Here is a 27,970-nt window from a genome sequence, read left to right as displayed (position 1 = left end):
GGATGATTTAGTTGGGGTTGGTCCTGCTTTGAGAAGGGGGTTGGACTAGATACCTCCTGAGGTCTATGATTCTATGAGATGGAGTGGGCCATAGGCAGGCTCCGGCCCAGCTGGATGGGGTCAGTCACACGCCTGGGTCTGTCCTTTCTCCCTGACTCCTAGGGTCTTAATTTCTCTCTCCTGATAACTCTGGGCACAACAATCGCAGGAAGCATTGACGGTAGTTACCATGGCGATATTGCTGGTGTTGGTGAACCAGGTGACCCAGAAGGTGTTCTCCGCTCGCCACTCCCTGAGGACCTGCAGATACTCTGCACTTTGGTTTGCCAGCATCGTGCCTGAACCAGGGAGGGGAAACAGAGAGCAGGCAATATAAATCAGAGGTTAGCTTTGGAAACGGGAGTTTTGCAAGGAAGTTTAGAGACAAGTACATCTAAGAAACATACCGTAAATTCAGGCCAATAACCTTCCCCCGCCCCCCCCCCCAGAAAACTAAACAAACTAACCCCCCTGGAAGAGTAAAAATAAACCAGGCAGAAGTGCAGCAGCAGTGTGAGGTTCTCCAGTTGATTGCACTGAACGCAGCATGTAGGATTACCAGCCCTGTGGGCAGGTAGCGCATGTGGGCATTTGGTCCCAGGAGCTACTGGCCCTCGGAGACCAGGAGGCCAGAGGATCTGAACTGGTGGAGCCAAGGGAAACAGCGAGTTACATAGAGGAGACTTTTAGGAATGCAGTAGAGTGGTCCCACCCCCAGTCTGACAGCCTCTGTGCTGCTGAGGAGGGTGAAAGTTTCTGGGAAGGAGAACATTGAGCTGGAGCAGAGGGAGACGATCCCATAGTTGGGACCCCCCTTCCAGATGAAGTCAGGATATCCTCTCACACTGAGGCTGCCCCTCCTGAGGCAGGAACACCAGTTACAAAGAAAAGCCAGTTAATAGTAACGGGGGATTCAATCAATAGACATGTAAGCAGTTGGGTTTGTGATGAGTGGGAGAACGGCATGGTAAATTGCCTGCCTAGTGCAAAGGTTGCAGCTCTCAGGAGACATCCAAACAAACTTACGTGCAGTGCTGTGGTATGTAAGCTAATGTTTAAATCAGCCTCTGTATGAGATAGCGAATGTGACAGTGAATTTTATAAAAGTCTCCAGATCTGATCCCTGGTAAGCCTGACTTCAGCACCAGGCAAATTGTTGAAACGATAGGAAAGAACAGAATCATCAGACACATAGGTGAACACAGTTTGTTGGGGCAGAGTCAACATGGCTTTTGTAAAGGGAAATCATGCCTCACCAATCTACTAGAATTCTTTGAAGGGGGTTAACAAGAATGTGGAGAAGAGTGATACAGTGGATATAGTGTACTTGGACTTTCAGAAAGCCTTTGACAGGGTCCCTCACCAAAGGCTCTTAACCAAAGTAAGCTGTCACGGGATAAGAGGGAAGGTTCTCTCATGGGTCAGTGGTTAAAAGATAGGAAGCAAACAAGAGGACTAAATGGTCAGTTTTCACAGTGGAGAGGGGTAAAGAGCGGGGCACCCCAAGGATCTGTGTTGACATCAGTGTAGTTCAACATAGTCATCAATGATCCAGAAAAAGGGGTAACCAGTGAGGTCGCAAAATTTGCAGATGATACAAAATGACTCAAGATAGTTAAATCCAAAGCAGAGTGTGAAGAGCTACAAAGGGACCTCACAAAACTGGTGGACTGGGCAACAAAATGGCAGATGACATTCAATATTGATAAATGCAAACTGGAAACCATAATCCCAACTATACATACACAATTATGGGGTTTAAATTACCACTCAAGAAAGAGATTTTGGAGTCATCGTAAAGAGTTCTCTGAAAACATCCACTCACCGTGCAGTGGCAGTTAAAAAAGCCAACAGAAGGTTGGGAACCATAGGAAAGGGATAGATAATAAACCAGAAAAATGTCAGAATGCCTCGATACAAATCCAATGTGCGCGCCCACACCTTGAATACCGCATGCAGTTCTGGTCGCCCCATCTCAAAACAGATATACCAGAATTGTAAAAGGTGCAGAGAAGGGCGACAAAAATGATTAGGGGTATGGAAGAGCTTCCATATGAGGAAAGATTAAAAAGACTGGGGGCAAGTCTACACTTCAACCACTCTATCGCCATAGCTGCACCGGTGCTGTAGCGTTGAAGAGAAGATGGTCCTCTGCCAACAAGCTCTTAATCCACCTCCTGGAGAGGCGCTAGCTATGTCAGTGGGAGGGGTGCTTCTGCCAACAGGGGTGTGGATTTTTCACAGCCCTGAGCAATGGAGTGATAACAATATAGGTCTACAGTGTAGACCTAGGACCATTTAGTTCAGAAAAGAGCTGACTAAGGGGGGAGATGACAGAGGTCTATAAAATCATGACTGGTGTGGAGAAAGTGAATAGGGAAGTGTTATTTACCCCTGCACAGAACACGGGAACTAGGGGTCACTTTCTGAAATTAATAGGCAGCAAGTTAAAAGCAAAGAAAAGAAGATATCTCTGCACACAATGCACAGGCAACCTGTGGAAATTGTTGCCGTGGGATGTTGTGAAGCCTAAAAGTATAATTGGGTTCAAGATAATCAGGGCATGCAACCCCAGACTCTGCATGTCCCTAAACCTCAGACTACCAGAAGCTGGGACAGGATGTGAGGGGATGGATCACTCAAAATTTCCCTTTTCAGTACATTCTCTCTGAAGCATGAGGCACTGGCCGTTATCAGAAGACACAATACTGGGCTAGATGAACTGATCTGAGTCAGTATGTCCATTCTTATGTGAGTTATGAAGAGTAGAATATGGACAGGGGAAGCTAAAGACATCAGGGGAAAGTCCATGGCTTGAAGGACTATGGATACTAAGGAGGGTTTTTTTAAAAAGTGCATTAGGAACAAAAGAAATCCGAGCAATGGTGTAGGCTCATTACTAGATGGAGACTGTTTAAAAGGATGCAGAAAAGGAAGAAGTGTTCACTAAATATGTTTCCCATGTTTGGAAACCCCATGTCAATGTGTTTAGGAAGGACAAGGGTCTCCAGTGCTCTTACATTTTTGCCGCAGCATGAAGGCGTAGAGGTGGTGAAGTCCCTCCATAGCCGATCGGCAGATCTCCTGCTCCTGCTCAGCACTGCACAGAGTGAGACAGCCCACCAGCTGGCCCAGGACTCTGAACTCCTCCACTCCCTGACGGAGAGAGGGAGCAAGGGGAGTCACTCGCCCCTGCAGGCCCAGCGCAGCATGTCCCCCTGGCATTGCACTAGCAACGGGCTAGAACCGGGGGAGGCAGAGCCCAGTGCAGAGAGACTGGGGACAATGAGAGCAGGAGGAGCCATGGGGCCCATCACCAGGGACTGAGGGAAGCTCAGCAGGGACGGGAAGTCTGGGTAGCAAAGTCAGCAAACGTTGCCCTCGAGTGGGGACCTGGGTAAGGAATGAACCAACGTCCAGTCTCCATCTCAAGGGCAAGCTCCGATTCCCAGCCCCTTCTCCCATCCCCCTCCCTCCACTGACCTCAGGTCCAGGAGCGTGAGGTCACCTTGGACTCCTCTTCTCTGCATTCCGCCTCTCTCACTCCATCCTGGAGCTCCCCACAACCCCCACTTTCTGCGCCGCACCCAGCCTGCCGGCTCTCTCCTGCAGCCTTGTCCTCTAGCCTCCCCCTCCTGCCAGACCTTCCCTTGCCCCTCCTGCAGCCCCTGTGCTCACTCCCTGCTCTTCCCCACGTCGCACCAAGCCCCTTGCCCTCCTCTCCTGGGGTCTGCACAGCCTCCCCTGACCCACTCCCCATTGCTCTGGCTTCTTTGGCCCCTCCCATCCCTTTCACTGTGTCCCCTCCTACCTCCCTCCTTCTCTTCTGCTGCCCCAGCCTCTGGGGGCATATCATCCAAGTGCCCCCCTCCAGCTGCCGGAGGGGAGGCCCTGCAATAGGGGGGATGGAGCAGCTGCAGCAGCTCAATGGCCCTGAGCACCCAGAGCAGGGGGTCTTCATCTGGCAGCCTGGCAGGAGCTGATGCCAAAGCATCCCAGGGGCAACTGACAAAGGGCGTGGACAGACACCTGGGTTCAGAGGGTGCTCTCAGGGCGATCCTGTGTAAATCCGCTGACCCTGCGGAGCAGACTTTGGTCCTAGGGGAACAGCGGGGAGAGTCCTTGGAGATAGAATGATGGGGCTCCACCCAAGGCCCACTGGAGTCAGAGGACAGACCCGTCCACATCAGGCCTCATTAGATTGGACTCCTACCGAGGATCTTGCTGAATCACTATTCCAGGCCCGGGTTTTCCCTACCAGGGAGCGCTGCACCGCGAGGCTGCTCAATGCAGTTAGGAGACGGCCAGAGTCACAGGCTGCTCACCTTGAATTTGTGTTGACCAGAGATGAATTTGGTCAGCCAGGTGATTCTTCCCACTGCCCTCAGCCGCACATGCACCTCCTTGGATGCGGTCCAGGGGAGCAGGACCTGAGAGAAACAGATTGGGACCAAAAAATAGCACAGGCACATAGAGTGAAAATCAGAAAGGCTAAGGCAAAAATGAGTTCGAACTGGCAAGGGACATAAAAGGCAATCAGAAGCAGCTCTGTAAATGCATTAGGAGCAAGAGAAAGACAAAGGAAAGTGTGGGGCCACTACTCAGCAGGGAAGCAGAGCAAATAATGGATGATACAGACAAAGCCAAGGTGTTTAATGCCTTTTTTGCTTCAGTTTTCACTAAAAAGGTTAATGGCGACTAGATGATGACCACAATATTAACAACAAGGGGGAAGGAGTACAGGCCAGACTAGGGAGAGAACAGATAAAAGACAATTTAGGTCAGTTAGATGTATTCAAGTTGGCAGAGCCTCATGATATTCACACGAGATGGAGCTAGACAAAGCAATCTCTGAACCTTTAGGAGGGCTGAGGTCCCAGAGGACTGGAGAAGGGCAGCCACAGAGCCTATCTTCAGAAAGGGGAACAAGGAGGCCCCAAGGAATTATCCACCTGTCAGCCTATCTTTGGTACCCAGAAAGATTATTGAACAAATTATTAAAGAGTTTGTAAGAACCTAGAGGAGATAGTAGGGTGATAAGGAATAGCACCATGGATTTGTCCACAACGAACCATGCCAAACAAATCTAACTTCCTTCTTTGACCGGGTTACTTGCCTAGTGGATGGAGGGAGGCAGTATATGATGATGTATATGAAGTTTCGTAAGGCTTTTGACACAGTTCCACAAGACATTCTCATAAGCAAGCTAAGCCAATATGCTCCAGATGAGACTACTCTAAAGTGGGCGCACAACTGATGGCAAGGCAATCCTCAAAGAGGAGTTATCACTGACTCGCTGGAAAACTGGGAGGGTGTCTGAAGTGGGGTCCCCCAGGGGTGTGCCTGAGTCCAGTACTGGTCAATATTTTCATGAAGAACTTGGTTAACAGAGAGGAGAGTATGCTTGTCAAGTTGGCGGATGACACCAAGCTGGGGAGAGTTACAAGCACTTTGGAGGACAGATTAGAATTCAGAATGAGCTTGCCAAATTGGAGAGTTGGTCTGAAGTCAACAAGATGAAATTCACATTCAAAACCAATGTGACGTAACACACTTAGGAAGGAAAAATCCAATGCATAAAAAGAAAGTGGGGGATAACCGACTAGGTGGCAGGACTGCAGAAAAGGATCTGGGGGTCAAGAGTGTGATGCTGTTGTGAAAGAGGGAAATGTCATTCTGAGGTGTATTAGCTTGGAGCACTGTGTCCAGTTCTTGGCACCCCGCTTGAAGAAAGATGTGAACAAACTGGGGCCCGTCCAGAGGACAGCGACAAAAATGATCAGCGGTTTAGAAAACCTGACCTATGAAGAAAGGGTGAACGACTTGGGCATGTTTCGTCTTGAGAAGACGGAGGGGGCACCTCCTAAAACTCTTCCAATACGTTAAGGGCAGTTTTACAGAGGATGGTGACTAATTGTTCTCCACGTCCCCTGAAGGTAGGACAAGAATCATAGAATCATAGAATCTTAGAATATAAGGGTTGGAAGGGACCCCAGAAGGTCATCTAGTTCAACCCCCTGCTCGAAGCAGGACCAATTCCCAGTTAAATCATCCCAGCCAGGGCTTTGTCAAGCCTGACCTTAAAAACCTCCAAGGAAGGAGATTCTACCACCTCCCTAGGCAACGCATTCCAGTGTTTCACCACCCTCTTAGTGAAAAAGTTTTTCCTAATATCCAATCTAAACCTCCCCCACTGCAGCTTGAGACCATTACTCCTCGTTCTGTCATCTGCTACCATTGAGAACAGTCTAGAGCCATCCTCTTTGGAACCCCCTTTCAGGTAGTTGAAAGCAGCTATCAAATCCCCCCTCATTCTTCTCTTCTGCAGGCTAAACAATCCCAGCTCCCTCAGCCTCTCCTCATAACTCATGTGTTCCAGACCCCTAATCATTTTTGTTGCCCTTCGCTGGACTCTCTCCAATTTATCCACATCCTTCTTGTAGTGTGGGGCCCAAAACTGGACACAGTACTCCAGATGAGGCCTCACCAATGTCGAATAGAGGGGAACGATCACGTCCCTCGATCTGCTCGCTATGCCCCTACTTATACATCCCAAAATGCCATTGGCCTTCTTGGCAACAAGGGCACACTGCTGACTCATATCCAGCTTCTCATCCACTGTCACCCCTAGGTCCTTTTCCGCAGAACTGCTGCCTAGCCATTCGGTCCCTAGTCTGTAGCTGTGCATTGGGTTCTTCCGTCCTAAGTGCAGGACCCTGCACTTATCCTTATTGAACCTCATCAGATTTCTTTTGGCCCAATCCTCCAATTTGTCTAGGTCCTTCTGTATCCTATCCCTCCCCTCCAGCGTATCTACCACTCCTCCCAGTTTAGTATCATCCGCAAATTTGCTGAGAGTGCAATTGTCACGGAGTGTGGGGGAGTCCAGGCCCTGCACCCCTCTTCCTGGGATCCACTGAGACTCTCAGCCAGCCAGTAAAACAGAAGGTTTATTGGACAACAGGAACACAGTCCACAACAGAGCTTGTGGGTACAACCAGGACCCCTCAATCACGTCCTTCTGGGGGAGCAGGGAGCTTAGACCCCAGCCCTGGGGTTCCCTGTGTTCCTCCCCCCAGCCTCCAAACTGCCAACTAAACTCACCCCGCAGGTTCCCTGCTGCAGCCTCTGTTCACATTCCTGGGCAGAGGTGTTACCTCCCCCTCCCCCTCCTGGCTCAGGTGACAGGCTCTCAGGTCTCCCATCCCCAGGGCACATTCCCAGGTCAACACTCCCCCCTCCCTGCTGAGTCACATCGTCACATCTCTCCCCCCTTCGAGACTGAACTGAGCGGGGTCACTGTGACCAGTGACCTGGGGAAGTTCGGGGCCCCCTCTCCGGGACAGCGCATCCGCTATCAGGTTGGCACTTCCCTTCACGTGGACCACGTCCATGTCGTAATCCTGCAGGAGCAGGCTCCATCTCAGGAGCTTGGCGTTGGCTCCTTTCATCTGGTGCAGCCAGGTCAGGGGCGAGTGGTCGGTGTACACGGTGAAGTGCCGCCCGAAGAGATAGGGCTCTAGTTTCTTGAGGGCCCACACCATGGCCAGGCACTCCTTCTCGATGGCCGCGTAGTGTTGCTCCCGGGGTAGCAACTTCTTGCTCAGGTACACGATGGGGTGTCTCTCCCCCTTTTCATCCTCCTGCATTAACACCGCCCCCAGTCCCGTGTCGGAGGCGTCGGTGAACACCACAAAGGGCTTGTCAAAGTCTGGGTTTGCCAGAACTGGGCCACTGACCCGAGCCTCCTTCAGCGCCCGGAAAGCCTCCTGGCACTGCTCGGTCCAGACCACCTTGTCTGGCTTCCCCTTCTTGCATAGCTCAGTGATGGGGGTGGCTATGGCGCTAAAGTGAGGCACAAATCTTCGGTAGTATCCTGCCATCCCAATAAAGGCTTGGACCTGCTTTTTGGTGTGGGGAGCGGGCCAGTCTCTGATCACCTCCACCTTGGCTGGTTCCGGCTTTAGGCGGCCGCTCCCCACCCGATGGCCCAGGTAAGACACTTCCGCCATCCCCACCTTGCACTTCTCCGCTTTTACAGTCAGCCCAGCCCCCTGGAGTCGGTCCAGCACTTGTCTAACCTGGGACACATGGTCCTCCCAGGTCTGGCTAAAGACACAGATGTCATCAATATATGCCACGGCAAAACTCTCCATCCCCCTCAGGAGCTGGTCCACTAGGCGCTGGAAGGTGGCCGGCGCTCCCTTGAGGCCGAAAGGCAGGGTCAGGAACTCATAGAGCCCCAGAGGGGTGATAAAGGCCGATTTCAGCCGGGCATCTGCATCCAGCGGCACTTGCCAGTAGCCCTTTGTAAGGTCCATGGTGGTAAGGTACCGAGCTCCTCCCAGCTTGTCTAGGAGCTCATCAGGCCTGGGCATGGGGTAGGCATCAGATACTGTGATGGCATTGAGCTTCCGATAGTCCACGCAGAACCGGACCGACCCATCCTTTTTGGGGACCAGCACCACCGGCGAGGCCCAAGGGCTGGCAGATGGCTGGATCACCCCCAAAGCCAGCATGTCCCGGACCTCTCTTTCCAGGTCCTGAGCAGTTTTCCCTGTGACTCGGAAGGGGGAGCATCTTATCGGCGGGTGCGACCCTGTCTGCACCCGGTGGACAGTCAGATTAGTGCGTCCAGGCTGGTTGGAAAACAGCTGTCGGTACGGATGCAGCACCTCCCTGACCTCAGCTTGCTGGGCAGGGGTTAGCTGATCCGAGAGGGGAATTGTTTCCAGGGGGGAACCAGCTCTGGTCCCAGGGAATAGATCTACTAAAGGGTCATCTCCCTGCTCTTCCCACTGTCCACACACGGCAAACACCACATTCCCCCTGGCATAATATGGCTTCATCATATTCACATGGTACACCCGGCGGTGGTGCGCCCGGTTCGACAGCTCTACCACATAGTTTACCTCATTGAGCTGCTTGACGACCTTGAAAGGGCCCTCCCAGGCGGCCTGTAGTTTGTTCTTTCTCACTGGGATGAGAACCATCACCGGATCCCCGGTGGCGTAGGCACGGGCCCTTGCCGTGCGGTCATACCAGACCTTCTGCTTCTTCTGGGCTCTGGCCAGATTCTCCCTGGCCAGGCCCATGAGTTCAGCAAGTCTCTCTCGGAAGATCAGGACATACTCCACCACTGACTCTCCATCGGGAGTGGCCTTCCCCTCCCACTCGTCTCTCATCAGGTCCAGGGGGCCCCTCACCCTCCTTCCATATAACAGTTCGAAAGGCGAAAATCCGGTAGACTCCTGTGGCACCTCCCTGTACGCGAACAGCAGGTGAGGTAAGTACTTGTCCCAATCCTGCGGGTGCTGGTTCATAAAGGTTTTCAGCATCATCTTTAGCGTCCCGTTAAACCTCTCCACCAGCCCGTTGGACTGGGGGTGATAAGCTGAGGCCCAGTCGTGCCGGACCCCACATTTCTCCCACAAGCACCGGAGCAGGGCCGACATGAAGTTGGAGCCTTGGTCTGTCAAGACTTCCTTGGGGAACCCCACTCGGCTGAAAATGGTCAGGAGCGCATCGGCCACGGTGTCTGCTTCAATGGAAGCTAAGGGCACTGCCTCGGGGTAGCGGGTGGCAAAATCTACCACGACCAGAATGTATTTCTTCCCCGACCGGGTCGTCCTGCTGAGAGGCCCCACGATGTCCATGGCCACCTTCTGGAAAGGCTCCTCTATGATGGGCAAAGGTCTCAAAGCCGCTTTCCCCTTGTCCCGGGCCTTCCCCACCCTCTGACAGGGGTCACAGGATCGGCAATACTGCCGGACCGTGGTAAAGACCCCGGGCCAGTAAAAGTTCTGTAGCAACCTCTGCCGGGTGCGCCGGATTCCCTGGTGCCCTGCGAGGGGGATGTCATGGGCCAGGTACAGGAGCTTGCGGCGATACTTCTGGGGGACCAGCAGCTGCCTCCTGACCCCACAGGACTCTACTTCCCTTGTGGGAGCCCATTCTCGGTATAGGAACCCCTTCTCCCACAGGAACCTCTCCTGGCAGCCTCTCCTCATGGTCCGTACCACCCTGAGGTCGGCCAGGTCCCTGAGCTTCCGCAAGGAGGGATCTTTCCTCAACTCGGCCTGGAACTCAGCGGCTGGGGAAGGGATGGGGACCGGTTCCCCCTCAGTGGCCAGGTCTGAGGCCTCAGCCTCTCTGAGCCGTGCCCCTCGGCCCTCCCTTCCCACCAGGGTAGGGTCCTGCGCCTCCGGTGCGGTACCCTCCCCGAGGTCAGGGAGCAGTGGCCCTCGCCGGCTCTGGCTACGGGTCACAACCAGGGCGGTCTGGGGCTTGCTTGGCCAGTCCTCTAGGTCTCCCCCCATCAAAACTTCAGTGGGCAAATGGTGGTGTACCCCCACATCCTTGTGGCCCTCCTTGGCCCCCCATTTCAGGTGTACCCTTGCCACGGGCACCTTAAATGGGGTCCCACCCACCCCTGTCAGGGTCAGGTAGGTGTTGGGCACCACCCGATCTGGGGCCACCACCTCGGGCCGGGCCAGCGTCACCTCCGCACCCGTATCCCAGTATCCATTGACCTTCCTCCCATCCACCTCCAGGGGAACAAGGCACTCTCTCCGGAGGGACAGCCCCGTGCCCACCCTGTAAACTGAGCGCCCTGAGTCCAGAGCCTCCAGCCCTCTGGTGGAGCTGGCCTGGGGTACTCTTCCCTCCGGGGCAGGTGGTAAACTGGCAGCCCCCCTTGCCTGAGTCGTCTGCCCCTCGTCCAGCTGGGTCCCTACCTAGTTAACCCTGGGTAGGTTGGGTCTGCTCAGTTTGTCCCTGAGCCCAGGGCACTGGGACCGTACGTGGCCTCTCTGGCCACAGTGATAGCAGCTCAGGTCACGTTGGTCCCCTCGAGCGGGTCGGAGGGGCCCGACGCCAGGCGTTCCCCTTGGGAGGGGGTTCTCCCTATTTCCCCGCTGGGAGGCCCCCTGGTGACTCTCTCTCTGCATCGGGGGGGGCCTGTTCTTTTGGGACTCCTCCCGGCTACCCCCTGACCGACTGTTCACAAACTCGTCGGCCAGCTGCCCTGCGTGCTGGGGGTTCTCGAGCTTTTTGTCCACCAACCACAGCCTCAGGTCGGAAGGGCACTGTTCATACAGCTGCTCCAGTACAATTAGGTCAAGCAGGTCCTCTTTAGCTCGGGCCCCCGCTGTCCACTTGCGGGCATACCCCTGCATCCGGTTGGCCAGTTGTAGGTAGGTGACCTCAGGCGTTTTACGCTGACTCCGGAACCTTCTCCGGTACATCTCGGGGGTCAGCCCAAACTCACGGAGCAGGGCCTGTTTGAACAGTTCATAGTCCCCTGCCTCCGGCCCTGTCATCCGGCTGTACACCTCCACGGCTTTGGGGTCCAGTAAGGGGGTGAGAAACTGGAGCCTGTCTGCAGGGTCAACCCTGTGCAGCTCACAGGCATTCTCAAAGGCCGTCAGGAAGCTATCTATGTCCTCCCCCTCCTTACGCTGGGCCAGGAAGCACTTATCAAAGCTCCTTGCAGTCTTGGGTCCCCCCTCACTCACCACAGCCGGGGCCCCACTGCTCTTCAGCCTGGCCAGCTCCAGTTCGTGCTGTCTTTGTTTCTCCTTCTCCTGGCGCTCCCTCTCCTTCTCCTGACGCTCCCTCTCCTTCTCCTGACGCTCCCTCTCCTTCTCCTGACGCTCATGTTGACGTTGTTTCTCCTTCTCCTCCTGCTCATGTTGACGTTGTTTCTCATGATCCTCCAGCTCCCTCATTTTCATCTCCCTCTCCCATTCCAGCCGCCTCCGCTCCAGGGATGGGGAGCTCCGCCGGGAGGATCCCCTGCTGGGTGCTGGGGTCAGGGTGCCCTCGGTATTCGCTGGGCTTCCCCCAACCCCTCCCCCAGACATAGGTAGGAAGGGTCTCGGGATGTCCTCGGCAGCAGTCTGACCCCTCCCAGCCCGGTCAGGCCCCAGGGCCCACGCTGCGTCTGCCGGGCGGCTCCCCTCAGGGATAGGGATCGGGTCATCCAAGCGATCCCTCTCCTCCAACTGGGCAATCAGTTGTTCCTTGGTGGACCTCCCGATGCGCAGCCCCCTCTGCCTGCACAGCTCCACCAGGTCACTCTTAAGGCGTTTAGCGTACATCTCCCTGCTGGCCACTCGCAGGCCGGGCAGCTTCCCACGGTTTCCAGGAAAAGCCCTTAGTGTGCCAGTCCTTCTTGAGGTCACCACCTCTTTGCCAGGGTCGAGCTGCAGACTCCTCCGCCCCTGGGACTGCTCGCTGCAATCCCCCGGGGGACCCTGTTACTGCAAAAGTCTTTCTCTCTGGTCACACATTCCCAGGGGTTAACCGCCCCCCGAAACCGTCTCTGAATCTTCAGCACGCCTGGTCCCCGTCAATTCCCCTTCGTTTTACTGTTCCCCAGTCACTTACTGCAGGAAGCGCCGTTCACGGGGTGCAGTAGATCCCACCGCTGCCACCAGTTGTCACGGAGTGTGGGGGAGTCCAGGCCCTGCACCCCTCTTCCTGGGATCCACTGAGACTCTCAGCCAGCCAGTAAAACAGAAGGTTTATTGGACAACAGGAACACAGTCCACAACAGAGCTTGTGGGTACAACCAGGACCCCTCAATCACGTCCTTCTGGGGGAGCAGGGAGCTTAGACCCCAGCCCTGGGGTTCCCTGTGTTCCTCCCCCCAGCCTCCAAACTGCCAACTAAACTCACCCCGCAGGTTCCCTGCTGCAGCCTCTGTTCACATTCCTGGGCAGAGGTGTTACTTCCCCCTCCCCCTCCTGGCTCAGGTGACAGGCTCTCAGGTCTCCCATCCCCAGGGCACATTCCCAGGTCAACACTCCCCCCTCCCTGCTGAGTCACATCGTCACAGCAATCCACACCATCCTCCAGATCATTTATGAAGATATTGAACAAAACTGGCCCCAGGACTGACCCTTGGGGCACTCCACTTGATACCGGCTGCCAACTAGACATGGAGCCATTGATCACTACCCGTTGAGCCCGACAATCTAGCCAGCTTTCTACCCACCTTATAGTGCATTCTTCCAGCCCATACTTCCTTAACTTGCTGACAAGAATACTGTGGGAGACCGTGTCAAAAGCTTTGCTAAAGTCAAGAAACAATACATCCACTGCTTTCCCTTCATCCACAGAACCAGTAATCTCATCATAAAAGGCGATTAGATTAGTCAGGCATGACCTTCCCTTGGTGAATCCATGCTGGCTGTTCCTGATCACTTTCCTCTCATGCAAGTGCTTCAGGATTGATTCTTTGAGGACCTGCTCCATGATTTTTCCAGGGACTGAGGTGAGGCTGACTGGCCTGTAGTTCCCAGGATCCTCCTTCTTCCCTTTTTTAAAGATTGGCACTACATTAGCCTTTTTCCAGTCATCCGGGACTTCCCCCGTTCGCCACGAGTTTTCAAAGATAATGGCCAATGGCTCTGCAATCACAGCCGCCAATTCCTTCAGCACTCTCGGATGCAACTCGTCCGGCCCCATGGACTTGTGCACGTCCAGCTTTTCTAAATAGTCCCTAACCACCTCTATCTCCACAGAGGGCTGGCCATCTCTTCCCCATTTTGCGATGCCCAGCGCAGCAGTCTGGGAGCTGACCTTGTTAGTGAAAACAGAGGCAAAAAAAGCATTGAGTACATTAGCTTTTTCCACATCCTCTGTCACTAGGTTGCCTCCCTCATTTAGTAAGGGGCCCACACTTTCCTTGGCTTTCTTCTTGTTGCCAACATACCTGAAGAAACCCTTCTTGTTACTCTTGACATCTCTGGCTAGCTGCAGCTCTAGGTGCGATTTGGCCCTCCTGATATCATTCCTACATGCCCGAGCAATATTTTTATACTCTTCCCTGGTCATATGTCCAACCTTCCACTTCTTGTAAGCCTCTTTTTTATGTTTAAGATCCGCTAGGATTTCACCATTAAGCCAAGCTGGTCGCCTGCCATATTTACTATTCTTTCGACTCATCGGGATGGTTTGTCCCTGTAACCTCAACCTCAAGAAGTAGTGGGCTTAATCTGCAGCAAGGGAGATTGAGGTTAAATATTCGGAAAAAGTCTAAGGGTGGCTAAGCACTGGAACAGGTGACCTAGGGAAGTGGTGAACTCCCCATCATGGACGTTTTAAAAAAACAGGCTGAACAAACACTCCTCAGGGACGGTCGAGGAATGCTTGGCCCTGCCTCAGTGCAGGGGGTGGAGTAGATGACCTCTTGAGATCCCTTGCAGCCCTGCACTTCTGTGATTCCCTCTTCCCAAGCTCTGGGATTGAGAAGACCAAATATCTGCTGAGGACATTTCCCTCTTTTTGGAGAACAAACCACCCACAGAAACGACTTCCTGTGGCCTCAGAACTAGAACGTTGGGGGAATCTAGCTCTGGGCTCTGGCCAGTATTGGTGGGGCCCATGGTGAACACAAATGAATCCCAGGCTCAGATGAGGCTCAGTGGAGAACACGGCAGATCCTGCCCTCCTCCATCCCCACGCCATGCAGACGTTTTTCAGATATAGCGGGGGCACTTGGTCCTCCAGCCCAAGAACCTTTGTATAGAGTGTACTCTGAGGAGCAGAAGGCACGGGGGTGTCCCATGCTTGGGATTAAATGAAGCCTTGATCCCAGAGCCCCACCCCAGCTACAGGACTCGTCCCCTTCCTGCCCCCATGCCTCCACACCTCCACGATGTTTTGCAGCACCACAAGGTTCGGCTTCTCGTCCTCACACACCAAGGCCTTCAGCAGCTCATCCATGGTGTTCAGAGTCTGCATGCAGAGCAGAGGAGAAACCACAGCAAGTGGCGTTACCCAGCCAGGTGACAAACCAATGCCCTGGTGTGTGACACGCCCCAGGCCATGGCAGCCCCTGCTATTCCAGCTCACCCACTCACTTGTACCCGCAGGGGACCTACTGCAAACTCCTCCTGGCAACAGGACCCCACCCACTTTTGCTGTCCCCAGGGAGGCCACTGCACACAGTCTAATGCATTAGAAGAGTCAGGAAGGACTCTGCATTTGAGGGGGAGGGGAGATTTCCAGCCAAGCTTCACTTCCCCTCGCCTTTGTGCGTCTCAAGCAGCCGATCGATCTCAGGCCTGTGCCCCCAGCCATGCACTGGGGATGAATGTGCTTGTGAAGGGAGTGTCTGTTCCCCACTAATTGCCAGTGCCTGTGAAGGATAAATGCCTACTACTGCTACCCTATGAGGGAGTTACTCCTTTATCTGCGGCGGTGGGGCTTATGCTTTGGTACTGCAGGTCCTGAGCTGAAGCGCTGCCAAGGAGCTGTGATCATTACACTCTTCTGCCAGCGCCAGGTAACCCAGGGGGCAGGGACACGAGCGACTTGCAGGATTCCCCCTCGGTTTGGGGCGGCTCCACATGGCTAGTTTGGGGCTTACGTTGTTGTATAGAGCAGCCTCCAGGCCCTGGTTGGTCTCTGCTGGAGGCAGGGAGAAGACGCTGGAGAAGCAGACGGTGAGCAGGCTGGATAGCTCCATTCCCCGCAGCAGTGGCTTCACTTTGCTAAGAGAAGAGACACACGCGGATTGGAGGGCTGAGGCGAGACTGATGCACTGATGTTGGCCTCAGGCTCCCAGGACATGATGGGCAGGCTTCTGGGAAGCTGAGAGCAGGGCGCCAGCGGCACTGAGAGAGAGCCCCCCCCCGGCGCAGGCTGTGCCACGTGCCAGGGCTCAGCCTGCCCAGCCTCTGAGCCACAGGGAGTCGCTGAGCTGCCGGTGGGATGCAGCTGGCACAGCTGGCGGCGACTCCGGTGGCTCCGCTCCGGCAGTGCCCAACTGCCCCTCTCCCCCCGGAGCCATCGCCTGCGGGTCCCAGAGGGGACCGGTCCAACCCCCTCGCTCCCTCCCCCACATCTTCACACGGCCACTTGGAGAGGTCGCCAGGCACCGAAGGATCCTCCACCACCAACCCACGGGTGCCACGTGCCCGGGGGAATCGGAAGACGGGGGAGGAGCAGAGGGGGCAATGCCCTGGAGAACTGGCCATGCCAAGAGGCTGGCGTGTCTGGCTGCACACAGCACTAGCTGGGGCTGGGCGGGCAGGCTGGGTACCTCAGCTCCATGACGGCGAGCATCGCTTGCTGACGCACCCCGCTGGTCAGGGAGTCGACGGACTCAAGATCAATCAGCTCCTGGGGAGACAATGTGGGGAAGTGCCAGCCGGGCTCCGAGCTCCCGTAAGGCTCTGACTGGGGAGCAAAGCACAGGGCCTGCAACACGTGGCCTCGGCAGACAGGTCGTCCTACTGTGGCCTTGACGGTGTGCAGGGCTTCAGCTGGGGAGCGCAGTGCAGGGCCTGTGGTCAGTGCCCCAGCATCACGCACCAGTGCACTGCAAAGGCTCCATCAGCATTAGCACCCAGGGACTCCACCTGAGATCAGGCTCCTTGTGCCAGGTGCTGCACACAGACGGTGAGAGCCAGTCCCTGCCCCAGAGAACTCACGAGCTAACTGGACGAGACAAGGCATGGGAGGGAAACTGAGGCACAGAGGGGGAAGTGATTTGCCCAAAGGTCTCACTGAGGAACTGAGCCCCAGCCCACTGGACCACCCACCAGCACACGCTGTCCCACGTTCAGGGAAGGGAGATAAGCTCCGGAAAGCTTTCTGCAGCGCCGCAGAGCAAAGACTTTCCAAATCTACGGAGCAGATTTGTTGCTAGTTCCCTAGTGGGCACTGACTGCGGAGTGTTGGGGCTCTGTGCAGGGAGACTGGTGTATACAGAGCGACCTGGTGACTTGGGAAGCTGGGTGCAAGGGAACAATCTACGTTTCAATGCAGTGACATGTTCAGGAACAAAGAACGCAGGCCACACTCACAGCATGGGAGGCTCTAACCTGGGAAGCGGTGACTCTGGAAAAGACTTGGCAGTCATGGTAATCAGCTGCACAGGAGCGCCCAGTGCGAGGCTGGGGCCCAAAGGGCTTATGCCATCCTGGGCTGTACAAACAGGGCAATCTCCAGTTGTTAGAGAGGTTATTTTCCCTCTGTGTTTGGCACTGGTGCGACCTCTGCTGGGATCCTCTGTCCAGGTCTGGTGCCCACAATTCAAGGAGAATGTTGATCAATTGGAGAGGGGTCAGAGAAGAGCCACAAGAGTGACTGAAGGACTGGGAAACATGCCTTATAGTGAGAGACTCCAGAAATCAATCAGTTCAGCTTCACAAAGAGAAGGTTACAGGGTGCCTTGATGACAGTCTGTAAGTACCTACACAGGGAGCAAATGCTTGATAATGGGCTCTTCAGTCTAACAGACAAACGTCCAACACGATCCAGCGATTGGCAGTTGAAGGTAGACAAATCTGCAGAGCTCTCCGGGCCAATCACTAAACCCGCCAAGTAACATAGCCCGAGTGTGTGTTTTACTCACCTTTATCTTCTTCACAAGGAGGGCTTTCCCGAGAAAAGCTGCCAGGTTTCTCTCTGGGTGCCTCGTGAGGACGGCCCTGCTGATGGTGATGACACAATCCAAGAATTCAAGTTTCTTGGCCTCCTCCTATGCCCCGCAGAGATTAGACAAAAACAGGAAGGTTAGCGTGGAAAGGAGCTGCCAGTGGGAGAGATGTCAGAAAGCTTCCCCCCAGCACTGCTCAGGCTTTGATATGCCGAATGCCAGAAGGCCATTCATCTCCCAACAGGAGTGACTATGTGGGGAGGCCAGGGCAGCTCTGTGTGAAACCTGACCAGAGAGGAAGCAGATCTCACGGGGTAGGTGTCCAAAGAGGAACTGCAACATGGGGGCTAAGCAGCCAGACAGTCTTACTGGGGAGCTTGAGAGAGTGGGAGGAACATCTGGGTGTGGCACCCTGACACCCCAATATTCGCCACGGTCATATCATTAGGATATGTTTGGTACCAAGTATGTCTTGTAAGGTATCAGTCTAAAAGTCTTTATCTGCTAGACATTACTGTCTCATTGGATTGCATGTGCTATCGTTGTATGTGACGTTCTGAAGTTCAGCTGTGTATGTGTTCCTGAAAAACACTGTGAGGTTCAAAACAGCCTTTCAGGTAGAACAGCAGAAAAGCCAAACACTGGCTCCTGGAGGAAATGCACAAGCATTAGGGCTACCCCAGGAACTGTGTGCAATAGAAACCTCCCCGAGATAACGCGACACAGCGGGACCTGTTGGACCCAGGTCACAGCAAAAGAGTTTTCCAGCAGGTGGGAAGAGAAGATAAAAGGGGAACAAGGACATCGTGGGGGCGGGGGGGACGGGACCTCAGACTCCCTGCAATAAGATACCTGGAAACACCTGAGGGACAAAGATTGAACCATGAGAAGTGATGGTCCCAGGCTAGAGAGAGATTCCTAGCCTGTGCAAGAAAACCTGGGAAATCCAAGCTGCAAAACCAAGGCAGCTTCTGCCTTAAGAATCTGCCAACCTGTTTATCACTCGGGGAGAATTTGCGAATGTATATCCTGTCTATCTGGTGTGTAAAGCTTCGTTTGTGTGTTTTGTTTATTTACTAGGGTAATCTGCTTTGTTCTGTTTGCTATCTCTTATAACCCCTTAAAATCTACCTCTTGTAGTTAATCATCTTATTTCTTGTTTATACCACAGCCCATTTTGCAGTATAAATTAGTAACTGGGAGGAGGGGCAAAGAGTTGTTCATACCTCTCTCGACATCGAGGGAGGGGGCGCATGTCATAAAACCTTTGGGTCTGTACTCCAAAGGAGGTGGGCACCAGAGTACTGGGAGAAGGCCCTTCAGCTGAGTCTTCCCAGAGCTGATCTCAGTGTCTGTGTCTTTCTGCAGCTGGGTGTGGCCCTGCCTGTGTGTATGGCTGGAAGAGGCTTGTGAGCCGAGCCCAACAAGACAAGGTAACGGGGGCCCAGGCTGGCAGAACAGGCGGGCTCAGTGATAAGCCAGTACATCAGGTGGCACCTCAAAGGGGGGCAACCCATCACGCTGGAGACTGGCCAAATCCAGTGGGCACAAGTGGGCAAGGGGCATGGTGGGTACCTTTTGTAACTCAAGAAAGGATGTTTTTAAGATGCTCTAGTTTAAACAGGAATTATCTGGGGGCAGGTCTCTGGCCTGTGTTATACAGGAGGTCACAGTGGTCCCGTCTGGCCTTAGAATCCATGCCTCCTCCGGAGAAGGACGGATGGTGCATGTGGACAGGGCAGTAGCTGACAGATCAGAGGAGGGCTCTTGGTACCTGTTCATTGCCCTTGAGAAAGGCGTTGATGTACTCTAGGGTGTCTTTCTCCTGCGAATCTGGCCCCATAAAACAGGAGGCATTCCCAGGTGATGGTGAATCTGATCAAAGACAGAGCAGTGGTAATACCTGGGGCTGCCAAGCTGCAGGCTGGGTGACAGAGATTTTAGCAGAAACCCTTGCCCCCCGCTCCCACCCCAGCAGGGTAGCAGCCCCGATGCACAACAGGGTCTGGCACAGCCATCCCTGGTTTCCCCAACTCTTTGCTGCTCAGCCCAGCAAAGATCCAGTCAGAGCCCTGGTTCCCAGCGGCCACCCCACTTCCCCGCCGCACCCAGCATGCAGGCTGAGCCTGGGGATTTGGGGAGCGCCACACCTGGAAGGAGGCATGATGTCAGGCTATGAGTGGTGTCCCCGCTCTCCGGGCCATTGCTGGAGGGGGCAGAGGGACTGGCAGTGAATCGGTCTGCTCCGCACTGCGGGAGAGGGAGGAGCTACCCAGTCTGCGGGGGATACGGGGACCCAGGGCCTGCCCGTTCTGCTTCCTCTGACTGCCTCTCCTGCCATCGACAGCCACCGGGTGTAACCTGGGCAGGCCCTGGGCTCCCATCATCAACCCCCCCACCCAAATGCCCTGTGCTGTGCCATGCGTCACCCCCCTGCAAAGGAGCCAGCAGATGGGGCTGCAACATCAGGGGGCATCTCATGCTTTAGCCAGCACCCTGCAATCCTAGGCTTAACAACCCACTGTGCACAGAGCACCCCCTTCCACTGGTGGAAAACATCTTCCGATCCTGCAGTGTGACGGATCAATGTGGGCAATTCAGTCAGTTTCCACCTGATGCTTCTGCTGCCACCCCGAATGCCCCGATCAGCTGTAGGGGCTGCAGCTGCTGCCAGCAGGAGGGGCCATTCCCCCCTGCCTGGGTTTTCCTGTCTCTCCGTCTCATGGCAGCCCAGAGTTGTACAAAGGTGATGGAGTCTTCTCCCGCCACTGACACCCTGGTCTTGCAACCCCAACCCCCAGAGGGGCCAAGACCCACCGCAATGCAGGGCCATGGCCCCTGCCATTTTTGCAGCCCCCTCCGCCCACCCAGGAGGCACCCACTCACCAGCATGGAAGGGCTGAGGCACACACAGCTCCTGCTGCTGCTGTGGGCTCTTCCGCGGACTCTTCCTTCGAGGAGGTCTCGTCTCCTCCCAGGCACGGATGGGCTTCAAGGGGACCTTGCGGACTTCCTCAGCCATCCTGCAAGAAGCCAGGACAAGGCATTGCTTGTGAGGGATGAGAGACGACTGCCCCGTTCAGCATCAGAGCCAGTCCACGTATTGCTATTCCACCAGTGCCTACAGCTGCCAGCAGGGAAACAAGCCAATGGATGTGCTCAAAGTCACCCAGGCAGTCAGCAGTACAGGCAGGATTAGAACCCAGGTCTCTGGACTCCCAGGCGCATCCCGCAGGCCAAATGGCCTCCCCCAGGTCACTCCCGCCTCTCCTTCTGCTGGTTCACAAACTGCCCAGCAGACAGGCTGCATCCAACCACTCAGGATTCTTCCTGCCCAGGGAAATTACCCTGATCCCTTCCCCCAGGAATATTGGGGCTGTGGCAGGTCCCAGGTGGGGGAGGGAAGCGGGGTGGGGTGCGGGGGGCGGGCTGGTGAGCAGCAGGAGTTGCTCTGACACCACCGTGAAGGGGAAGGAGCAGAAGGCGGGAGAGCGGCAGGCAGGCAGGCTGTGCCGGGGCAGAGCTTTGTGGCGATTTCGCAGCTCGTCTCTCCAAGGCCTGTGTGGCAGCAGCCGCTGCAGAGAATCCCAGGCCTGATTCCCCTCACGCTGGGTCTCCTGAATGGCCCCTGCCCTGGGGGGCTCCATTCCTCACCCAGTGTCTCCTGCTGACTCTCCAGCAGCTGCACGGCAGGCGTCCTAAGGCACCTCTAGTCCTCTCCAGAGCTCAGGGGGACTGTCCTGGCATCGGACTGTCCTGGTGAATGGAACAATGGCTCCGGGCAGTCGGAGAATGCCTGTTCCCCCGGCAACCTCAGTGCCATTCCCTCTGGAAGTGATGGTGTCCGCAAAGGTGCTGGAGGTGGTCAGGCCTCGTGGTTGGAGCTGGACTCAGGAGGCCGGGGCGTGGGTGGAGCGAGGCTGGAGCGAGAGCAGGGCTGGAGCAGGACGAGGGGCAGGGCCACCAGCTACCTCCCGGTCTGGGCACTTACCTGGCCCCACCATGCCAGTGGCTGAGCACACGGGTGTTGTGGTATTTAGGCTCTCAACCCCCCCGCAGAGCAGGGACCTGTTCTCCCTAGTTAGCTGAGGCCCGGGGAGGCGGGGACTCACCTGATCTCACGCAGAAGACTTACGGAGGAGCTGGGAACTGAACACAGCTCTCCTGGGTCCCAGCCCAATGCCTCATCTAACTACCTGTGCCGCCTTCCCGTGCCGTGCCACCAGCCCTGCCAAACCCTCCTCCTTGTCTCCGTCCCCTCCGGGCTCGACTGGTGCGACCCCTTCTGTCGAGCCGCCCCAGACTCCCTCCTCTGCGCATGCTGCTGCCCACTTCCTCACTGGCACCAGGCTAGACGGCCGGCACCGGGGCACTTGGCAGACATGCGCCGCCCAGCCAGGAGCTCGGGGAAGGCTCGGTGTGGTTGGCGATGCAATGGAAAAGCAGAGGTGGGCAATAGAAGATTCTCCTACCTGGAGTCAGGAGTGGGCAGAAGCCTGCGCGTAAATGGGCCACCCACTTTCTGCTGCCGGTGGCGGAGCTGGATCTGCTGGCTCAGCGTTCCCCAGCGGCACCTGCCAGCTCTCGCTCTGCCAGAGCCAAGCCTGGCAGTGAGGGGATGAGGCTGTGCCAGCCAGCAGGGGCGTGTCACAATGGGCAGGCGAGCCAGCAGGGGCGTGTCACAATGGGCAGGCGAGTCACAGACCAGCCAATGTGTGACTCCCCAGCCATGGGATGCCCCAGCCCAGACTTGCTCTGGCCTCGCCGGGGCTTTAGAGCCTGTCCTTCCCCACAGGGGTCATGGGACGGACCTTTCGCTCCCCACAGTCACAGACGTTAGGCCGGAAGGGACCTCTGGGCTCCTCTCGTCCCAGCTCCTGCAGACCCCAGGACAGAGCCCCTCCCTGCGTCCATGCTATTGGAGCCAGTGGGTCTCTGGATCGCAGAGTGGGAGAATCACTTCCATCCCGGCTCCTCCTTCTCGTGACAGTGCAGAACGGGGATTCATGAACTCTCCCCACCCCCAGCTCCCAGCCCACATGGCAGGCTCTTTCCACTTTCCCAAGCTGCTGGGTGCTTTGGTCATGGGGTGTAAAATGGTCCCATCTCTGCTTCCTCTCCCACTGCTGCAATGATGCAGAAGCTCCTTTAATAGCAGCACCCTCCCACCCCCCCACGCCCAACTGAGTCCCGGGTCTTGCTAACGCTCAATGCCATGACAGCCCCAGGAGATGATTGCTGCGGCGTGTGACGAAGTGGGACTGTTCTTAATGTTTCCTCTGAATAGTGTGGGGGTGCCTCAGTTTCCCCTATGCAGTTCTTAAGTCTCTAGGTGGTGGGGTAAGGGTGTATGATCATTGCAGAGCCCTAGAGGGCAGGTATGTGCAGGGGTCTGGACACAGAAAATGGCCGACACCCTGTTTCCTGGCTGCTGATGGCCTGGCCCTTCCCCCCTGCAAGGTGAGAGCTAAAAGGGTTGGAGAACAAAGGAATCAGGTGACCTCCTGGCCCCGGAAAGGGACAAAGCCCAGAGGAGGAGGGGCTGGAGGGAGTTTCAGTTTGGGGCTGGCTGGGGACATGGAGTGAAGTACAGATGTGGTTCCCTGGCTCACTACCTCCCAAAACGGACCCCGCTGAGGGGTCCTGTTCTCTGCACCTACAAGCTCTGTGTTAGACCATGTTCCTGTCGTCTAATAAACCTTCTGTTTTACTTGCTGGCTGAGAGTCACGTCTGACTGCGGAGTTGGGGGGCAGGACCCTCTGGCTTCCCCAGGAGCCTGCCTGGGCGGGCTCGCTGTGGGAAACTCACAGAGGGGCAGAGGAGGCTGAATGCTTCGAGGTCAGACCCAGGAAGGTGGAAGCTGTGTGAGCTGTTTGCCCTGCAGACAGGCTGCTCACAGAAAGGAGACTTCCCCAGAGTCCTGACTGGCTTCGTAGGGAGCAGTTCCAGAGCTTCGCCTGGGGACTCTGTGACACGGGGGTCTCGACCCAGTTGGAGGCAGTGACTCCTAGAAGCAGGGAGAGCAGCAGCACCGTAGATCAGGGAGGTCTGGCAATGCCAGTGGCTGCCTGGGGTCTGGCAGCCCAGGCACTCAGAGCAGATTGTCAAAGGCCAAACCCCTCTCACCACCGGCTCTGTAGCTCTCCCTTGCTTTCGGTCTGTCTTAGGCACCATCCTGGCCCTCATCCCCCTGGCATCCGAACACTGCCCAACCTCGATTGCATTTATTCTAACTGCCCCCTTCAGGGCAGGGCCTGGCTGCTACCCCCACTGTACAGACAGGGAACTGCTGCAGAGAGAGAATAAGAGACTTGCTCGAAGACAAACAGAGCATCTGTGGCAGAGCTGGGAAATGAACATGGGTCTCCTGGGTCCCGGACTGGCACCTTCTCTTCCAACCTCCTGCCCCCTTCGTCCCTGGTTCAGTGGGAGCTCTCTGGGGCACAGGAGCTGGCTGGTGCCCAGATGGAGCTACATTGCCTATTGCACAGATCTCGCTTTTCCCGAACATTGAAAATGCTGCTCCAACCATACCAGGGCCCGCCAGGATCCTTGCAGCTGGTCAGTGCTAAATTGTGAACTGTGCCCTGGCCTCCCAGAGCGGGGCAATGGGAGAGGGTGGGGCTGGCCCAAGGCCCTGCTGGATTGCGGCTCACGCGTACGGAGTCCCAGTGCTACAGAGCTCTGTGCCGGGGCAGAGCTTTGTGGGGGTTTCGCAGCTCCCGTCTCCAAGGCCTGTTTGGGAGCAGCCGCTGCAGAGAATCCCAGGCCTGATTCCCCCCACGCTGGGTCTCCTGAATGGCCCCTGCCCTGGGGGGCTCCAGTCCTCACCCAATGTCTCCTGCTGACTCTCCAGCAGCTGCACGGCAGGCGTCCTAAGGCACCTTTAGTCCTCTCCAGAGCTCAGGGGGACTGTCCTGGCATCGGACTGTCCTGGTGAATGGAACAATAGCTCCGGGCAGTCGGAGAATGCCTGTTCCCCCGGCAACCTCAGTGCCATTCCCTCTGGAAGTGATGGTGTCAGCAAAGGTGCTGGAGGTGGTCAGGCCTCGTGGTTGGAGCTGGACTCAGGAGGCCGGGGTGTGGGTGGAGCGAGGCTGGAGCGAGAGCAGAGCTGGAGTAGGACGAGGGGCAGGGCCACCAGCTACCTCCCGGTCTGGGCACTTACCTAGCCCCACCATGCCAGTGGCTGAGTGTGACAAAGTGGGACTGTTCTTAATGTTTCCTCTGAATAGTGTGGGGGTGCCTCAGTTTCCCCTAGGCAGTTCTTAAGTATCTAGGTGGTGGGGTAAGGATGTATGATCATTGCAGAGCCCTCGAGGGCAGGTGTGTGCAGGAATCTGGACACAGATAATGGCCGACACCCTGTTTCCTGGCAACTGATGGCCTGGGCCCTTCCCCCCTGCAAGGTGAGAGCTGAAGGGTTGGAGAACAAAGGAATCAGGTGACCTCCTGGCCCGGGAAAGGAACAAAGCCCAGAGGAGGAGGGGCTGGAGGGGGTTTTCAGTTTGGGGCTGGCTAGGACATGGAGTGAAGTGCAGACGTGGTTGTCTGGCTCACTGCCCCCCAAAATGGACCCAGCTGAGGGGTCCCGTTCTCTGCACCTGCAAGCTCTGTGTTAGACCATGTTCCTGTCGTCTAATAAACCTTCTGTTTTACTGGCTGGCTGAGAGTCACGTCTGACTGCAATGTTGGGGTGCAGGACCCTCTGGCTTCCCTAGGAGCCCCGCCTGAGCGGACTCGCTGGGGGGAAGTGCACGGAGGGGCAGAGGATGCTGAATGCTCCGAGGTCAGACCCAGAAAGGTGGAAGCTGTGTGAGCGGTGTGTCCTGAAGACAGGCTGCTCACAGAAAGGCGACTGCCCCAGAGTCCTGACTGGCTTCATGGGGAGCAGTTCCAGAGCATCGCCCAGGGACTCCGTGACAACTTCTCTCCCCCCTTCGAGATCGAACTGAGCGGGGTCACTTTAGCTGGTGACCTGGGGAAGTTCGAAGCCACCAACGTTCCCATGGATGCCCCAGCATCTCTCCCATTCCTTGGTAGGAGTTACACCAGGCCCTTCCAGTTTCACACCCTCCCTTAGGTCAGGGGTGGTCGATAGCACTCGCAGGCCGCATGTGGGAAGGTTTATGCAGCCCATGCCCTTTGGCCACCCCAAGAATGTCTCCCCATTGACCATCACCTTCTGCTCCCACTGGAGGTCCGAGGGGCCTGGCCCCAGGAAACTCCACACAGACATATAGGTTGGGGTCAGGAGTGGGAGCCTGTCCACATCCCCAACCATCTGGCTGACGGAGTCTATGGCCTTGGGACCCAGCAAGGGAGCTAGACACCGGGGCTTTTCCGCAGGGTCCCCTTGGTTCAAATCGCCAGCCTGCTCAAAGGCAGTGAGGTGGGCATCCACATCCCCCCCTCCTTAACCAGGGGCAGCAATTTAGTCTCGAGGTTCCCTGTGGAACTGGCCCCCCGGGATCTATCCCCACTCACCCCGGGGAGGTCCCCTAGGCCTCTCCGCCCCACCACCGCCAGTTCATGCTGCTGCTGCTTCTGCAGCTCTTTCTCGGGCTTTCGCTGTCTCCCACGGTCCTCTTGCTCTCTCAGACTCAGCTCCAATCCCGTCCATCTCCGATCCCTAGATGGGGAACCCGATCGTGAAGACCCCCGTCTGGTCGGGGACAGGAGTCTTGGCGATGCCTGGCTCCCGCTCCAGCTGCTCCCAGATCCTGCTATAGCCCCAGTTGGGGTCAGGAGTCTGTTCCTTAGAGCGGTCATCCTCCTCCAGCTGCACGATTAACTCTGCTTTGGTGAGCTTTCCAATGCTCAACCCTCTCTTTTTGCACAGGGTTACAATGTCCTTCTTAAGGAGACGGTGACAGGCCATCACTCCGCTCCTCCCAAGTTGTTGTGGACTCACAGGCCCGTGTGTTCTCAGCTCCCCACGGTTTCCAGGGAGAACCCCTAGTGTGCCAGCCCTTCTCGAGGTCACCACCTCTTTGCCAGGGTCGAGCTGCAGACTCCTCCGCCCCTGAGACTGCTCACTGCAGTCCCCAGGGGGACCCCATTACTGCACAGTCCTTCTCGCTGGTCACACACTCCCAGGGGTTAACCGCCCCCCGAAACCGCTCCTTTCTGAGCCTTCAGCAGGCCTGGTCCTCGGCAATCCCCCTTCGTGTTACTGCTCCCCAGTCACTTACTGCAGGAAGCGCCATCCACAGGGTGCAGTACATCCCACCGCTCCCACCAGTTGTCACGGAGTCCCTGGGCGATGCTCTGGAACTGCTCCCCATGAAGCCAGTCAGGACTCTGGGGCAGTCGCCTTTCTGTGAGCAGCCTGTCTTCAGGACACACCGCTCACACAGCTTCCACCTTCCTGGGTCTGACCTCGGAGCATTCAGTATCCTCTGCCCCTCCGTGCGCTTCCCCCCAGCGAGTCCGCTCAGGCGGGGCTCCTAGGGAAGCCAGAGGGTCCTGCACCCCAACTTTGCAGTCAGACGTGACTCTCAGCCAGCCAGTAAAACAGAAGGTTTATTAGACGACAGGAACATGGTCTAAAACAGAGCTTGCAGGTGCAGAGAACGGGACCCCTCAGCTGGGTCCATTTTGGGGGGCAGTGAGCCAGACAACCACGTCTGCACTTCACTCCATGTCCTAGCCAGCCCCAAACTGAAAACCCCCTCCAGCCCCTCCTCCTCTGGGCTTTGTTCCTTTCCCGGGCCAGGAGGTCACCTGATTCCTTTGTTCTCCAACCCTTCAGCTCTCACCTTGCAGGGGGAGAAGGGCCCAGGCCATCAGTTGCCAGGAAACAGGGTGTCGGCCATTCTCTGTGTCCAGACTCCTGCACACACCTGCCCTCTAGGGCTCTGCAATGATCATACACCCTTATCCCACCACCTAGATACTTAAGAACTGCCTAGGGGAAACTGAGGCACCCCCACACTATTCAGAGGAAACATTAAGAACAGTCCCACTTCGTCACACTGAGCACACGGGTGTTGTGGTATTTAGGCTCTCAACCCCCCCGCAGAGCAAGGACCTGTTCTCCCTCGTTAGCTGAGGCCCGGAGCAGCGGGGACTCACCTGATCTCACGCAGAAGACTTACAGAGGAGCTGGGAACTGAACACAGCTCTCCTGGGTCCCAGCCCAATACCTCATCTAACCACCTGTACCACCTTCCCGTGCCGTGCCACCAGCCCTGCCAAACCCTCCTCCTTGTCTCCGTCCCCTCCGGGCTTCACTGGTGCGACCCCTTCTGTCGAGCTGCCCCAGACTCCCTCCTGTGCGCATGCCACTTCCTCACTGGCACCAGGTAGATGGCCGGCACTGGGCACTTGTCAGACGTGTGCCGCCCAGCCAGGAGCTCGGGGAAGGCTCGGTGTGGTTGACGATGCAATGGAAAAGCAGAGGTGGGCAATAGAAGATTCTCCTACCTGAAGTCAGGAGTGGGCAGAAGCCGGCTCGTAAATGGGCCACCCACTTTCTGCTGCCGGTGGCGGAGCTGGATCTGCTGGCTCAGCGTTCCCCAGGGGCACGTGCC

General features: G+C 56.2%; 1 protein-coding gene across 1 annotated transcript in view; it reads right to left on the bottom strand.

Annotated features, from left to right (window-relative positions):
• LOC142069908 (maestro heat-like repeat-containing protein family member 7) overlaps positions 1–27,970 on the bottom strand; it is a 52,315-nt gene that overhangs the window by 13,052 nt on the left and 11,293 nt on the right. The window contains exons 2-10 of the mRNA XM_075122668.1: positions 20,321–20,457; positions 19,209–19,267; positions 17,411–17,536; positions 16,094–16,173; positions 15,419–15,542; positions 14,698–14,784; positions 4,365–4,469; positions 3,060–3,195; positions 229–338 (exon numbers count right to left, since the gene is read on the bottom strand). Coding sequence (XP_074978769.1) covers positions 229–338; positions 3,060–3,195; positions 4,365–4,469; positions 14,698–14,784; positions 15,419–15,542; positions 16,094–16,173; positions 17,411–17,536; positions 19,209–19,267; positions 20,321–20,457 — 964 coding nt within the window. The remainder of the gene's footprint in view (positions 1–228; positions 339–3,059; positions 3,196–4,364; positions 4,470–14,697; positions 14,785–15,418; positions 15,543–16,093; positions 16,174–17,410; positions 17,537–19,208; positions 19,268–20,320; positions 20,458–27,970) is intronic.

The sequence above is a fragment of the Caretta caretta genome, chromosome 23, assembly GCF_965140235.1.
Source record: "Caretta caretta isolate rCarCar2 chromosome 23, rCarCar1.hap1, whole genome shotgun sequence".
In the NCBI taxonomy this organism is placed as follows: domain Eukaryota; kingdom Metazoa; phylum Chordata; order Testudines; family Cheloniidae; genus Caretta; species Caretta caretta.
This window is presented reverse-complemented; position numbering and strand designations above follow the sequence as displayed.